The sequence below is a fragment of the Ruditapes philippinarum genome, unplaced genomic scaffold, assembly GCF_026571515.1.
Source record: "Ruditapes philippinarum isolate M1 unplaced genomic scaffold, ASM2657151v2 ctg337_1_1_1_1, whole genome shotgun sequence".
NCBI lineage: Eukaryota > Metazoa > Mollusca > Bivalvia > Venerida > Veneridae > Ruditapes > Ruditapes philippinarum.
In genome coordinates this window covers 105874-122717 of record NW_026866767.1, presented here as the reverse complement: position 1 = coordinate 122717, position 16844 = coordinate 105874, and the positions used below count along the sequence as shown (strand labels likewise).

The window sequence follows — 16844 nt, the reverse complement described above, 5'->3', positions numbered from 1 at the left end:
AGAGTTTTAACTTGTATTTCTTGCATATCAGACTGGCGTTTCCGTGAGTTTTACCAATGCCATGGGCGGGTGACCGAGGGACGGATATTCCGATCCGAACCGCAAACATATGTCAGATATTTTTTCTTGCATATTCTACCATATTCCATTATATTTTAAATTCTTTATCTTTATTTTCAATGAAAATTTATATCATTACAACCGTAACTACTTTCATTTAACAGCGTATGAATTACAAAATCATTCATAACGGTAAAATGACGTCATCTTTATCGTGCCATTGTACAGCACGCGACTCATCTGGAACCCCCCATGCCAGATGAAATTTCCGGCATGGGTAAAACTAACGGAAACGCCAGTCTGATATGCAAGAAATTCCGGTCCGAACCACAACATATGACAGATATTATTAATCTGGTACATGGAGTACACAATATATTATTATAGTTTAATAACTGGAAACAGACACAAACCCTTTTTGTCATATTTTCACAATTTATTCACCATAAATAAAATTAAAATACATTCAATAACAGAAAAAATGCCTCTTAAAAATAGCACTTAAAACTCTAAGCCTTTATATTGATTGTCAATGTGACCTTCAAAGTTTTCCATTAATAAAAATACAATATGTAATACTGAATTACTGATGTGACCACACATAATGGTAGTCCTCATGATTAATTAATTTGTCTAAATAGTTAATTCTCAGACCATGGTTCATTAATATGGCTAAATCTTGCATGATTTTGTAATATTTCAAGTGGTCAGATTAAAAGAATAATTTACCCCAGAATTGTGTAATGGATTTGCCAATATTTAAATTTGGAATGGTGCATTCAAAATGCAATTTGAGCTACAAACAGTACAGAAATTACATATCATGCAAGGAACAAGAAATACAATAAATGTAAATTATATTAAAATTCAAACATTCAAACACACATTTAATGTGAGAAATCAATACATGTATACAATATTAATGTAATATATCACAGTAAATCAACAAACACAAGATGACAAATCTACTCTGTATTCCCATTGGTTACCATAGAAACCAGTACATAAATATCCTCCTGGACCCTTAGGACCAAAGTCTGGCCCTGTGATCACATAATCTGGCACCAAATTGGAAAACTGAAATAAAACATGAGATGTTTATAAAAAATGCACGTCCCCCTTGTCAGCATACATGTATGTCATTACTTGCACGCAATGTAACTCAGAAACCCTTTGATACAGATAGCCCGCCTTGAACCTTCAGTTCTGGTGAGCTAACAAATGGGGTGTAACTTTGCCAAAATGACTTTTAGGATACATTATTTGCTCTTCTGAAATGGTGACATATTTAGATGGTAAACATGTTCATCAAGCTTAAAGTGAATAATTTTGAAAGTTTTTGAGAAAATGGATGCTAATAAAATTGCTTACTAGAGCTAAAATTCTTGACAAAAATTTTAACCAGGGCTAAAATTATCAGTTGAAAAGTGGTATAACTGTGGGTAATATACTTTTAAGATTATCTGCCCTTTTAAATGGCATCCTTAAGTAACAATTAACATGTTTACAGAGTCTGGAGTGAATAGTTTTAATACTTTCAAAGAAAAGAGACTGTAACGAAATTAACTAATGCCAATGCCAAAAAGAAGATTATTACAATAGCTCCACTTCTTTTCACAAAAAAGTGGAGATAATTAAATACAAATGTAAATTGATGGCATAATTTTTATAGTTACCAATTACCTTTGTTTAAAATTTTGTGAAAATATTCAAAGTACTGTTAAATTTATCACAGGATCCTGTTTTTGCAGACGGATAGACAGACATATAGTGAGAGATGACAAAAGCTCACCTTGAGCATGTTTTGATAGAAAACTGCACATATACATGAAATACCTTACAATAAAGGAGCTTGTCAAATGATAATTGAAGTTTACCGGAGATCTTGTCATGGGAGGTATAGTTGGTGCAGCTAAAGTAACAACATCTTCCATTCCTTCTCTGTCTAGACCAAACAATATTAGTGCTAAATGATTTACACCATTCGGGGTCAAAGTGAGGACACCAGTCCGAGGCGACGAGTACCTGCATCCAGCAAGAGATATTGCATCTGAAATTATTGAAAAAAATGAGCCGCGTCACGACAAAACCAACATAATGGGTTTGCGACCAGCATGGATCCAGACCAGCCTGCGCATCCGCGCAGTCTGATCAGGATCCATGCTGTTCGCTATCAGTTTCTTTTCTTGTTATAGGATCCATGCTGGTCGCAAACGCATTATGTTGGTTTTGTCGTGACACGGCTCAAATGTACTTCATAAATCCAACAATGTCAATGTTACATAGTTAACACTAAATTACCCTTTTCCATTCTTCATGTAAATAAAGTGTATCTTTAAAGGGACTTGACATGAAGGGTTTAGAAATAGTTCCTGAGATTTGTGTACCATTTGATGTAGGTCTGGACCAATTACTTCTGTGCAAATTTTCAGATCATTCACTTACTCCCCTGTTTCCAGAATAATCATTTTCATTGTTTAAAATGACAAAAAAAAAATCAAATTGGGCTAAGAATCGCTAAAAAAAATCAATATTCAATTTAATCCTGTGTATATTTCTTTTGCAGATTTTCCATTTTGAGTTTTTCACAGTCATGATCTATGTAAGAAATTCAAATTTCATGGTTTTAGACTTTTTGATCTCAGTGTAGCTCCTTTAATGGATATATCCATCTTTCAATCTGGACAAAACCATTTTCTAGGGTAAATTTCAAAATAAGTACTGACTGAATAGCAGCACAGACATGTAAGCTGATCTTGATATGCACTAGCCATGTGGGTTTAAACTAGTTGCTGCCAACAGGTTAAAGTTAAAAGCCTGGAACAAAATGTGGACAATAAGAAGATGGGTATTTAACACCAGGTAACAAGCATTCTAAAAACTTCAGCATCTCATTGACAACTACTCTTAAGTAAACTATTGACACAGATTAATAACACAGTTAGGAAGACCAAAAAGAAATAATTTGTTTACATGACAAAAGACATACACAGAAGGAATAAGGTCAGATCAAGAGTGGTACAATTTCTATTGTAAAGATCTAGTTAATCTTGCTTATGCACTTAAATGAAAGCTTACACTTAACTCATTGTAACATATATTAATTGTACACATGTACACAATATTGTATGCAGTAATTGAAAGTTGACCACTAGCATTTTTGTACTAAAATTAATATACAATGTACTTGAACATGCTACTTTTGTAATGTCATTATGTAAGACCTTTGATTGTACATTGTATTTAAAAATCTCACTTATGCTCATAAAAAAATTCCACTATAATAATGTCTATAAACAGTATGTAAACCATATAAGTAAATGCCTTGGTACTCAATAAGATTTCCCCTAAAAAGGTTTAAAAACAACAAGTGAACAAAAATAAAAAAACTTGCAGACTTACTTTCATGATATTGTAATGGTGTATTGTGTAGCAGAGATCTTGTATGAATATTTTCATCTACACTTCCAAGCACAATTACATTTGACGAAGCTACATAAAATAATAAACACAAACATTTTACTTTAAAGTGAATTGGTCTATAATGCTAAGTTTGAAATACAATTAATAAGTATGTTGATAGAATGTTGAGAGTATTTAGAATCATTCAAAACCACAAGCTACAAATGAATTTAATAAGTATATTGTTTTCAAATATGAGATACATTGTACATTATACGATATAACATATTTCTATATATAGCAGAAAATAAAATGTTCTTGAACAAAATATTATTAATCAAATTAATGTTCACACTAAATACCTTGGAACTTTATACACATTATTTTTTCAAGCTATATATTATAAGAATATCCAAATGATACATCTCTATTGTATTTAACAATAAGGCCATCCTTAAAAAAATGTTTGTTTGCAGTAACCCGACCCAGAATTTTCAAGGTGGGTAGGTAGGTCGATTTTTTTTTTTTTTTTTTTTTTTTTTTTTATTGAACTGTACTCCCAAATAAACATGGAATTTCAAAATGCTGGACAATATATGCTTTGATAATCTGGTAACAATTAATAAATTGATAACTGAATTCTAATTTAATAAGAACTACATTTTATTTCTTCTATTAACCTTTAAAAGAACGAAAACAAAGCACAAGGCATAATTTTCTGATTAAAAAAAAAAATTATTTTTTTATCCAGACCATGAAAAAAAAATTGAGTAGGGGCAAATTTTGTGAGTCGGTCGCATTACTGCAAACGAACATTTTTTTAAGGATGGCCTAATGAATATTTAAAATGCTTAATTTTCACTAACTCCTTTTTTCAAAAGAAATTATTCAAATTGTAAAAAATGTCCAAAAACTTTCAGTCTTGCAACACTTTTCATTTAAACTGGGTGAAGAAAAGCACAAAAATATGATTTATTTCTGAGTATACTTCTTTATTATCTTTTGTATATCTTTCTGTTTAAAGTGTCCTGACTAATCTCTGCAACAAATTAAGATTGTAGGCTTTTGGACCTTTCGTTCAATCAGTATTATATTTGATATTCTATAAACCAATCAATCTATCAAATGTGTCACTTTCTTTCAGTAGTCAAGCAATTTGATCATCTCAACAATTATTTCATCCATGTAACAAAACATGTAACAAAAGAAATGAAATATTCTGAAATACTAGAAAGTAGAATGTTAATGATCATCAGAAGAAGAGAGTAACACCTTAAACTATACATTCACCTAAATCCGATTGCTGAACATCTACGTCTTTTACGATATCGGTCCTTGTGTCAGAGGTAAGAAAGAAAAGGTTACTGATATATACAGCTGCCTGCTGGATGTACATCTGACTGTCTTCTGAACCTTGTGTACCTGCATCATACAGAGAGACAAGCTAGTTAGCATACATGTACATGTATTTATTATATACATATCCAAAAAAAATAAAGAATATACAGTATAGCAAGGGGGCACATGGTTAGAAGTCAAAGACTTTAACCACTGAGTCATAGTTGCCCCTATTTTTAAATTCAACTTCCTTAATTCAAGCAAAACCAGACTTAAATTCCTCATCCATACAGCATGGTTTTAGGTTTAAAAATAAACTTGTGAAAAAAAGATACTATTTTCAATTGTGAATACCAGTATGATTCAATATCGCCTGTAAAATTCACTGAAAAAATCTTATGTATTAAACATTTAGCAGATATAGAGAAAAGTCATTTATGAAAGAATACTAACCCAATATTATTTTAAAATGATTTTCAGCAATTCTTCTAGCTGGTCCAAGAGTAAGGGGTCCTCTACTAGTATGGCTATGTACATCATTGTTTTCACACTTTTGCCAACTTCCTGAAATCAAAATGATGTATACATTTAATTGTCAAATTTATATTTGCAAGCTGCATTTTTATCAAATATTTTTATACTCAACTAGAAAGAATCATGCATGGATATAACAGATAAGAAAAACTTCTGATAAGCAGTTTCTAAATAGAGGATGAATAACTCATTACTACACTTTAGGGAAGACGAAGTCTCTGTAATTTAAAGGGACTCCACTGTGAATTATTTATATGATTGGACTTCTGACTTTTGTATACCATTTGATGAAGGTCTAGTTATATAAATGGAACATTAATATAGGAAAGTTATTTCCAGTCCCATCAAGTCATAAAACCTCAGTGGAGTCCCTTTAGAGAACAAAATATATAGTGGCATAGTACATTAAAGTGTAAATGTTAATAAATTGTAAATTTTTATACATTATAAACGTTATTTAAACCTGATTTATAGCAAAGATCTATTTGTCCAATCTCTTTCAAAAGTGACATTTCATCTGAAGAAATCTGTGTTCCATCAATCTGAAAACAAGCACCAAGTACTGTTTTAACAAAAGGGAATGCTAGTTATAAACCTTGGTCAGGATTATGACATAATGGACATATGTAAATGAATCTTATCGAAACGTTTCTCAAAATGAAAATTGTTATGTAAAAATTCATCCCAGTCCATGACCTAGGTATGAAGTTTGATATATATAAATACCTTCAATAGTTTATTTAAAGTCAAGTTTCACATAAAACCAAAATTAAAAGATTTGCTGACAGTTTGACTTGTAGGATACCACCCCATATCATCTCTATAGTTGAGCTAAAAATGGTACAGCATTTGCACATATAAATGTCTGCTATAATATAAAAATAGAGGATCCCTTATTCTCTCTCAATCATATTAAAAGATACCGTTATCCTATGGTATTTACTATGCTCATCTTTAGTTAAACTATTTTTATTCCATAAATTATTGAAATCTAGGAAGTTCTTACTGAATATGAGAATATAATATTAGAGCTGTAAAGTCAGTGTATGAATCCTGGACTATTAATGTATTTACTTTAACATCCAGTCATTGATAATAGCTAAATTATTACCTTGAGATTGGCTTGATGCCACTGAATTTTCCTTATGTGAGACGATGAGATGCTGAGTCGTAACACATTCCGAGATACCATGTTAATTTCGCTACCCGACACTGTAACCTGAAAAACAAGAGTTGTTGGTAGGACTGCATGCTCAACTTAACTATATTCATAGCTTGACAATAAAACAAGAGCCTGGATAATGTAGAATTTTCTTAGTTTTCTGAAAAAGTCCAAACTTCTACCAACTCCATATTAAGAGTTAATGATCTTAGACAGTGACCTATAGTGTAGATAAGTTTGTAAGTTTCAACCCTTTAGTAGCTTTGGAGGTACTGACTTGCATGCAAAAACTTAACCAAAGTATGACTCTGTCACCAGGGGGAGTACAATAGCTTTCCCTATTCTTCCAATATTCGAGGTAAAAACCAACAAAGAGTTACTTTTCTAAGGAGAAAGTTTTATATTGATGAAATTAAAGACTCTTTCAAACAAAATAGTTACACCAACAGAGTAACATCTTTCAAGGCTGACATATGTTTATAATATCAAAAGAAATTCATGGCTTATAAGCCTTGTGCCAAACATATGAATAAGGATTTAATGCTGCATGGCAGCTGATAATAAAGTTGCCTTGTACATTGAACTCCATGTTAGTATTGTTTATATTTTCTGGTCCTTGTGGATTATTGTTCAAATACTTACTAATTTTGAAAACTAAATACTGCTTTGAAAGGTGGCTTGACATAGATGTTACACTTGTTTCTCAACAACAGACTGAATAAAACCAAGCCTGCAATTTTCACCTTTTTTCTTTTTGTTTTCATCGTTTGCAAAGGATCTCCCCTTTTTAAGAATTCTATTATCAAAAGAATAGTAATCCCAAAAATATACGAAATTCAACAGACCTGTAATTCTGATCTTCTGTAAGGGGTTATTTGTTGTATGACCTTTAACCCATACATGCCCTCTCCAAGAGCAGGGTTATAACAAACCAGTCTAAACGAGACAGACTGGTACTTGTACTGATCACCTGATGATGATGGACTGTCACATGTTTCAGCAGTGCAGAAACCAGTCTCCTCCGATTTGCTCAGGTAAGATTCTATATGACCATTGACAAAATCTCTCAGGTATTTATCATTAACTGCACCTCCGTCATTTGTTTCTCTGGAAAATAAATGGACATAAAGTTGTTACTTTACACTCTTGTACATTACAAACTTTTAAACTAAACATAATACCCTTTAAAACTATGCCTTTAAGTTTTGTATGGTGTGTACCTGCCCTAGATTTTAATGGTACATTCACCAACAATTTTGTTATGGACCATTTTGCAATCATTTGCTGCAGCCATTCATTAACATTGGAAATAGAGAAAGAGGTTTATTTTATAATAAGAGCAAAATTCAATATTAATTTCATTTTATTTATGTCTCTTTCTTTGACCTTAACATAGATTAATTCATTAAATGGTATAAATTTATGACAGTATATTGAATATATAAAAAAAGCAGAAACAATAACAATAACTTTGAGTAAATTAATTAAATAATTAATTATTTAATACTTACACTGTATCCCACCACCAGTGTTCTTTTCCAGTCACCTCTGTATAGTTAACTAACATCCCTTGCTCACTAAGTAACCGGTACATTCTCCTAGTAAACCATGGATGAACCGTACGATCAGCGCCACCTATCCGGAGTACAACCGGAACACCATGTAGATTGGTAACATGCTGATCGGCATCATTTTCAACAATACAAGACTCCAGTATAAATTTCGTAGCCGGTTCAACATGACTGGTAGCTATATCATGTCTATGTATATAAAAAAATTTAAATTAATTTAGAGGCCGCTTCAACATGAAAGAAAAAATCTACCTGAACATAACTTTAACAAAGTGAGTCAAGAAAATACACAATATACATCAAACATCTGCTTATTTCATTATGTAAATGAAATTACACTTAAACTCTGTTTAATAAACAATTTCACTCGAACTCTCTATTAAAAAGCATTTCTCATTTCAAAATCCTTCAAATATTTTGTGACATTTGGTCATGCCTATGTTGAACTTAAACATCTTTGGCACAGTTCAACATAAAATTCAATGTTTTACAACATTTAATGTGTCTGCTACACACAAAATATAAATTAGTAAGCTCACAATAAACACTCAATGAAGACAAAATGAAAATGTTGAATCAGTTGATGATAGATATATAGTATAAATAACCTCAATACTCTCTAGCAAGAACTCAGAACTTTCCTTTTATCATAACCCCTACAAAAGCATATACATTTGTACAGTTAAACATGTGAACAAAGGGAGAGACCAGAAAATGGCCTTTATTGACAACTGGGCTTTGTTACTTTGTTCTATTTAATCAATGAAAGGTTGTCAAAGAGTGACCTATATTTGCAGGGTGACCTTTATTCAGAGGTGGTCTTTAGTACAGGTTTGACTGTATATATACCTGAAAAACAGGTTACTATCCCCATATTCCTCCTTCTTGATCCAGCCTGCCAGTGCAACAAGTGCTAGGGCTCTATCAGGGTAGTGTGTGGCTATATGCCATGCCCCATGACCACCCATTGAATGACCTTAAAACAATAATCAAAGAACCACAATATTCATAAAGCTGCTTATTTGTTTGCTTGTCTGACATTTAAGTTGTTTTAAATTACTTTTTGATCTCATCTTGACAGTCGGTCCAGCTTACTTTCAGTAAAGACTAAATTTACTGCAAATTCATCAATCAATTCTTATTTCAATCAATGACAGCAATAAGAATTTTGACTGGTTATATGATCTTATATATATACAATTGTTTGCAACATAAACTTTATCTGATGGCTCAGTAATAAAAGCTTACAACCATTAACACTAGGTCATATAAATGTTTTTAATTACTAATATTCTCTGTTAACTTTTATGGTGTTGGAAGATTTTATAGGTTCTCTTTTGTGCATTATTTCAGGCCAGAGCTGAAACCTTTAAGTAGAACCATTGCTATAAGAACCACTGACCTTCTGTAAACTGACTGAATAGCTTCCACACATAAGAGTATTCAAAACTTATGGCATGATTCAAACATACAGCTGTGCGAGGCAAGATATTTGAAAAATTGAAACTTAACGATTGTGATAAGGCATCATCATGATATATTGTTATAGATACCTGCATATACAACACGTTTACTGTCTGCTTTATTGACAATCCAGTCAGCAGCAGACGTCATTTCCTCCAGACTTTCTAATGCCGAGATAGCTGTCAGCAGTCCTGGGCCTTCCCAGTTGTGTGCACCATGTCTAAAATTAATAAAATATACATATAAAACATCAAGAATACAAGGAATTGTGATTCAGCTTTAATACTTTAAAAATATCTTTTGCTGTAAGCTAAAAAAACTGCCATAGTCTCAGTTCATGATATGATAAAGACTGCAATTATTTACAATGGATTTTGATAAACAAGAAATATGTTCAAAGAACACAAACTCTCCCACAATTCACAATTTTGTCAGTCTATAGACAATGGGATGGACACAATGGTTTATCTTAATGCTCCCACACCCAAAGTGGGGGGCATAAAAAACAACTTGTTTGCTTATGAATGTATTTGTTCATATTGATTAAATATAAAATAATCTCAAAACTATGAAATTAGAATGATGGCACATTCCATTGTTATGACAAATTCCTTTATATTTTATACCAAATCACAATCAATATATAAAATTTTACTGGTAAAAATTTGTAATATATGCTTCACTGTTAGGAGCAAAATTAAGTGTTTTCTTTGGCAAATATGTTGCTTTAGATAAAAATGAAAATTCTGTACTCACCTGGTAGGAGCTAATGTCCAAGCTTTAGGAAAACCAAACACAAATTCGCCATTCACCATATGTTTGTAGCTATCAGCCTGATTCTGTGGAGGTATTGTCGTTCCGTGAAGTGATAACATAGTTGGACACACTCCACCTGGACAGTCCTGTGATGATATATTTGTTAATTAAGGATAAATAAAAAAATACATCAAAGTTTATCATGTTCATATGTCTTGGTTTGACATAGTTGTCACTAAAATAAGCATGTACATGTACAATGAATGTAGATATACATGTATTTTTAGTTTTACATCATAATATGCTGATGAATAGAGATATAACATAACATTGAAATAATGCATGCATCACAATTGGCTGTTTTAAGGGTGTTTTTCTTGCTATAATTTAGGGGGGGGGAGAGGGGTGTGTTCCAAATTTTGCAAATGTGTTTTTTGTCCATTCAACTATTGCAACAGTATTCACATTAAACAAAAATTAAACTATTACAGTCTGTATGGAATGAACACAGATATTCATCCCATGTCACTTGAGACCATGCAGAAGGATGGGCAGACGAACGTGCTCAAAGTTTGGTATTTAAGTGACTACTCAATTTGTTCTCTCTTTTGTTTTTTAAGCCACGTAAGAGAAAACGTAGCCACATAAGAGCTTACTGAATGAATAGCATCAGAGGAAATTTACTGTTACCTATTGTTCCCATAGCCCTCTAAGTATCTATATGTTTGTACGGATGGACAATGCCATAGAACAAATTTTACAATATGTTCTGACGTTTCTTATGGGTTGTAAAAACAAACCCTTTGACAGCTGGCTCAATGGATAGCAAAATAATACAATTCAAACCCACATATGGAAACATCAGAGCACATGTAACTTTCAATAATGACTTTGTGAAAGTTCACAAAAACAGTAGTTTTGACTGAAGCAGTATATTATAATTTTACAATAAGAAAGAGTGTTATACCTGTAATGGTTGAATGCCTGCTGCATGCTGCACTGATCCATCATGGTCTATAAACGTGAACAAAAATGACTGTATCCTGGTTCGACACCGGAGCTGTACCAGCAATATGACAGAACCGGCACTTGTGGTAAACTTTAAATTAAATTCTATATCCCAAGATGATTCCGGATAGGAACATCCTGAAATAACCTTAGTGTCACTGCCCTTGACTTTTAACTTTAAAATGATTGGACAAATCTGACCAGGCGCTATGTGAACACTTGTATCTTTGAGACGAACTTCAAGTGTATTTAGGATTTCTGTTTTTTTTGAATTTATATCAGAAAGTGTAACCTTTGTAATTTTAAGATACTTTGATCTATGATAGTTTTTACAATTGGGAATGTAAGATATTGACTAAAACAGTCTTCCATCAACCAAATCAGGCAAAAAAAGGCAAACTAGCAACTTTTTAGCAAAAATTGGCTTAGTGGTTTATGAGGAGATGTCATTTAAAGTAAAAGTTTACGGACGGACGGACGCCGGACGTAAAGCGATCACAAAAGCTCACCCTGTCACTTTGTGACAGGTGAGCTAAAAATACAACAAAGTTTATCATGTTCTAATGTCTAGGTTTTACACAGTTGTCATTAAATAAGCATGTACATGTACAATGAATGTAGAAATACATGTATTTTTAGTTTAACATAATTATATGCTGATGAATAGAGATATAAAATAACATTGAAAGAATGCATGCATCACAACTGGCTGTTTTTAGGGTGTTTTTCTTGCTATAATTTAGATGTTTTTTTTGGAGGGGGTGGGGCGGAGGCAGGGGGGTTCCAAATTTTGCCAATGTGTTTTTTTTCCATTCAACTATTGCAACAGTATTCACATTAAACAAAAATTAAACAAGTACAGTCTGTATGTATGGAATGAACACAGATATTCATCCCATGTCACTTGAGACCATGCAGAAGGACGGGCAGACGGACGTGCTCAAAGTTTGATATTTAAGTGGCTTCTCAATTGTTCTCTCTTTTATTTTTTAGCCACTTTAGAGAAAAAGTAGCCACATAAGAGCTTACTGAACGAATAGCATCAAAGGAAATTTACTGTTACCTATTGTTCCCATAGCCCTCTAAGTATCTATATGTTTGTATGGATGGACAATGCCATAGAACAAATTTTACAATATGTTCTGATGTTTCTTATGGGTTGTAAAAACAAACCCTTTGACAGCTGGCTCAATGGATAGCAAAATAAAACAATTCAAACCCACATATGGAAACATCAGAGGAAGAGCACATGTAACTTTCCATAATGACTTTGTGATAGTTCTGTACAACGAGTCCACAAAAACAGCATTTTTGACTGTAGCAGTATATTATAATTCTACAATAAGAAAGAGAGTTATACCTGTAACGGTTGAATGCCTGCTGCATGCTGCACTGACCCATCATGGTCTATAAATGTGAACAAAAATGACTGTATCCCAGTCCGACACCGGAGCTGTACTGGCAACATAACAGAACCTGCACTTGTCGTAAACTTTAAATTAAATTCTATATCCCAAGATGATTCCGGAAAGGAACATCCTGAAATAACCTTAGTGTCAATGCCCTTGACTTTTAACTTTAAAATGATTGGATAAATCTGACCAGGTGCTATATGAACACTTGTATCTTTGAGACGAACTTCAAGTGTATTTAGGATTTCTGTTTGTTTGGAATTCAAATCAGAAAGTGTAACCTTTGTAATTTTAAGATACTTTGATCTATGATAATTTACAATTGGGAATGTAAGATATTGACTAAACAGTCTTCCATCAACCAAATCAGGCAAAAAACTAGCAGGCAACACTTCAAGGGTGTTCTTTGGAACTTTTAGTTTACATAAAAATTGAGCATTTCCTTTCGTTCTAAGTTTGATGTAAATTGTATGAAGACCAGAGTCAAGTTTGACCCCATACCAGTATTTATCCCTATGATAAACATCTCCGCTTACTGGTATATTGTCTACATAGATAGTATGAACACCAACACATTGTATAAGTATATTAAGGTCATTTTCATTAACTTCAAATTCTCCGACCACCCAACCCTGCCATTCAGTAATGCCCATTGACCCCAAAGAACTGACTAAGTCATTCCAATTGATTGCAGGAGTTATCTGAACAGCTTTGTCAACAGCTGCCTGCTTCATGTGTTTCCACTGAATTTCTCCTCCAGGCAACAATTCTGAAAACATCTTGACATTTTTCTTGAATCTTGTTTTTGAGACATTTCTGATTCCCCCAAATGCTTCCACAGGGTCACCATCCACTTCGATTTTCCCAATAACAAAAGGCCCTATGAATGACCACTCTTTTACATGAGAAGATATCCTTCCAGTAAGTTTGGCTGCTTGTTTGAAGCAAACTGCTGCTTGTGATTTCTGCCCCAGATCTTGAAACAATGTTCCTAGTATATTCCACATTGTCCCTGAGGTCTGCAGGTCTTTTTCTTTCATACCTTCTAGAACACATGTCACCGTATATTCTAAATTCTACAAGAAGAAATTAGGAAACAGAAAAGTTTAATAGTTTAAATTTATTTATTACAATAAGCTTTAACAAATCTTGATTAATATCATTAATAAAGATACAACAAGGTTAGGGCTGTAACAATGACTCAGATACCCAGATTTTCGTGATTCAGACCTTGACAATATAATGGTATTGTTAGTCCTAAGATCACTGGATCACCGTTCACACCTATTATTAATAAATAATTCTTTAATTATTGCATAAAACTGACTGGGACAAACATTTTTTTGTTCCAGCATAAACTAGAACTTAAACGTCAGAAAACTATCATTCCACTGTTTAACTTCATCTTGTTTACATTTAGTTTATACAAATTTATTTTAGTTTGATTGTATTGGAAGCTGTAAGCTTATTGAAACACTCTCGAATCCGTTCCTGGAACCAACCAGTACTAAGCAATGAATATAATTTTCCTTGCTCAAGGAAACAACGGCTGGCTCCTGACAGGGTTTGAACCCACACGGTCAGCAATCCTTAGATTACTAGTCTGACGCATTGCCCACTCGGCCATGCCACATGTTTACATTTCACATGCATATATATATATGCCCTGCTCTCAAACATTTTTTTTAGCTACATTTTAACTTCAATTCTAAACTGTTGTTATTAAGAAAGTAATGCACATGTAGAACTCATTCTCTAAAAATGATCACATGTTGTTTTCAGTATCAGTATCAATTTGTTTTAGAAATTAGACTGTCAGATTTTAAATTGCAATTCCCTTTTCCTCAAAGTAAATTTGTAAAAACAGTAAAACTAAAACAATATTTATCCAGAGCCATCAGTGTTATCAATAATTAATGTATAAGCAACCTGGAATTATGAAAACCATTTTATCACTATGAAATGTCATGTAACTGTTGTTCCATAACAACATTAAGATTTTGTGTTATTAATTATTACCTTTGAGTTAAGTCTGAGGTGATCAAGATTTCTTTGAGTGTATTTCTTCATTGAACACTGTATGCCTTTATCTAGGAGCGCTTTCCGCTGCTTATCTATAAAGTTTATCTGGTAAATGGAAATAAGAAAATAGAGGATATTAAATGAGTGTAAGTTTAATACTGAATTTATTGAACGAGTTGAATAAAATTATATTATGCTTGCCTCTGTCAATAAGTTCAATAAATTTAGTAATGACTAATAAACTTACACAAATTTAATATTCTTTTTATCACATACCAAAAACAAAGATTGTTTGAAGTGAATAAGAACCAGTTTTCATTTGTTGCCCCTACAGTATAATGCTAACATTTAGCGCATCTTTAAAGGCCGGGGAATGTGAACTCAGATATCCGTACGGATGGCCATTAAGCATATTAGGTACAAGAGGCGGGGTTTTATTATCATGACCTGAGGTCAGCATGCTTGTAAATATAAACATGTGGTCTGCAATAGTATAGGAGAGTTCAGCATTCAGGAGAGATAAAGAAGTTGTGTATTTATTGGGGGGTAATGATTTTGCAATTTGATGAAAAGGTAATAGCAGTGCTGTCAGGATGTATATTGCAATTACATATTTTTACAATGAAGAGTATAATTTATGAAATCGGTGATAGTCAGTATATACAAACAGTAAATACTAATTGTTTAGAAATGCCTTGTATATAGAAAAAATGTAACTTACATTTATCTGTTTGTCCACTTGACTCTTTTATTTTTTTGGGAAACAAAACTTATTTTTTTATGAATTCTGGTGAACTAAATTATGGTTATGAAAAGTAAAGCAAAAACTGCTGCTCTACAAGGGGACAGGCGATTTAGAAAATATGTGTGGCACAGGCGTGATATTATACCGAAATGTGTTTTAAACATTGTGAGGGAGTGGTTCCCGAATCCAGTTGGTGAACCATACATGGGCCACTTGTGGGAATAGACAGTGATGCACATTTGGGTGATATGTTTCTTTTACAGAACAATCAATATATCAACAATTAACTTATTATGATGTCATTTCAAGTTAACAAATTCATGATTGTAGGGATGGAATATAACACAATCAATAAATAAAAATTCAAGTTCATTGCTTGCATAGTATTTCTCTAGTAGTATTTATTGCCTTAGTATTTATTTCCCCGCCATCTATCAAACTCTACTGTGAGAATGTTTATACCTAGAGAGATGTAGTTGGCTGAGAGAAAGGTCATAACCTCTGTACAACTGTCAATCAAATACACAGGGAAATTTGGATTTTGTAACTGTTTTCAAAAAAAGATTTTTTTAAAGTAGTACTTCTAAGTATCACAGAGATCTGTAACTTTCAAGGAATGTTGCTTACATGATAAAGAAGTGATGTGCCAATTTATAGCAAATAATATGAGGTATGTCTCTCTAAATTTTGAAATTTCATTTTTCTATCTCTCTCTGATTATGCTAGCAGACAGCATACAGAGTTCAACAGCAGTGGCCATTTTTCTGCTTGTCTGCCTTTTATACTTGTTCCCAGGCCTTTAAGCTATGTTTATGTAAGAAAATTACGTCACATCAAAATATATTCTCGGATGTGCAATACTGTATTTACAGAGCCATAAAAGCAGCACAGTACAATGCATGTGATAAATATGTTTTAAGCATGTACATGTACAAATGTGTTGATTCCATGTCAGAACAAAGTAAAAAAAAATATCCAGATCAACTTTTTCTGACAATTATGCATACTCATAATTTAACGTAATCTTGTTCCGCGAAATTTTATATTGCAGTGTTAAACATGTTTTGGACCAGAAACTTCTCAAAAAGAGAGAAAAGTAAACTACATTGTAATTAATACACACAAAATGTATACATCGTCGCGAAAACATATGAAATTCTGCAAAGTACACAATTTCTTACATTTTGAAGACTTGATATACATGTACTTACATCAATATCAGACGATTTCAAGGCAACACCAGTGAGATGAATGCATACTATTACAAGAGATGTCAGTATCAGATTCCTGATCATTTTGTTTTTTAGAGATTGTTAAAATTTGCAAATTTTCCGGGAAAGTTAGAAAGTTCTCCTTATTGGAGAGTACTC

General features: G+C 32.7%; 1 protein-coding gene across 1 annotated transcript; it reads right to left on the bottom strand.

Annotated features, from left to right (window-relative positions):
- Window positions 1–475: 475 nt before the first annotated feature.
- LOC132733629 (uncharacterized) lies at window positions 476–16844 on the bottom strand. The gene is made up of 15 exons (XM_060720292.1): window positions 16686–16844; window positions 14727–14834; window positions 12656–13783; window positions 10288–10433; window positions 9621–9751; window positions 8917–9043; window positions 8008–8256; window positions 7342–7603; window positions 6446–6553; window positions 5798–5876; window positions 5254–5364; window positions 4753–4884; window positions 3463–3552; window positions 1938–2110; window positions 476–1137 (listed from the first exon to the last, which is right to left on the bottom strand). The coding sequence occupies exons 1-15, from the start codon at window positions 16767–16769 to the stop codon at window positions 1003–1005; spliced, it is 3063 nt and encodes a 1020-aa protein (XP_060576275.1). The 5' UTR covers window positions 16770–16844; the 3' UTR covers window positions 476–1002.

Bases quoted from the DNA above. Each gene is read 5' to 3' on its own strand.
- LOC132733629 (XM_060720292.1), bottom strand. From the start codon at position 16,769: ATGATCAGGAATCTGATACTGACATCTCTTGTAATAGTATGCATTCAT. The intron at 7,604-8,007 runs GTAAGTATTAAA...TTTATTTTCCAG, and splicing joins CACTGGTGGTGGGATACAGT to AGAAACAAATGACGGAGGTG. The intron at 4,885-5,253 runs GTTAGTATTCTT...TGTATGATGCAG, and splicing joins TCATTTTAAAATAATATTGG to GTACACAAGGTTCAGAAGAC.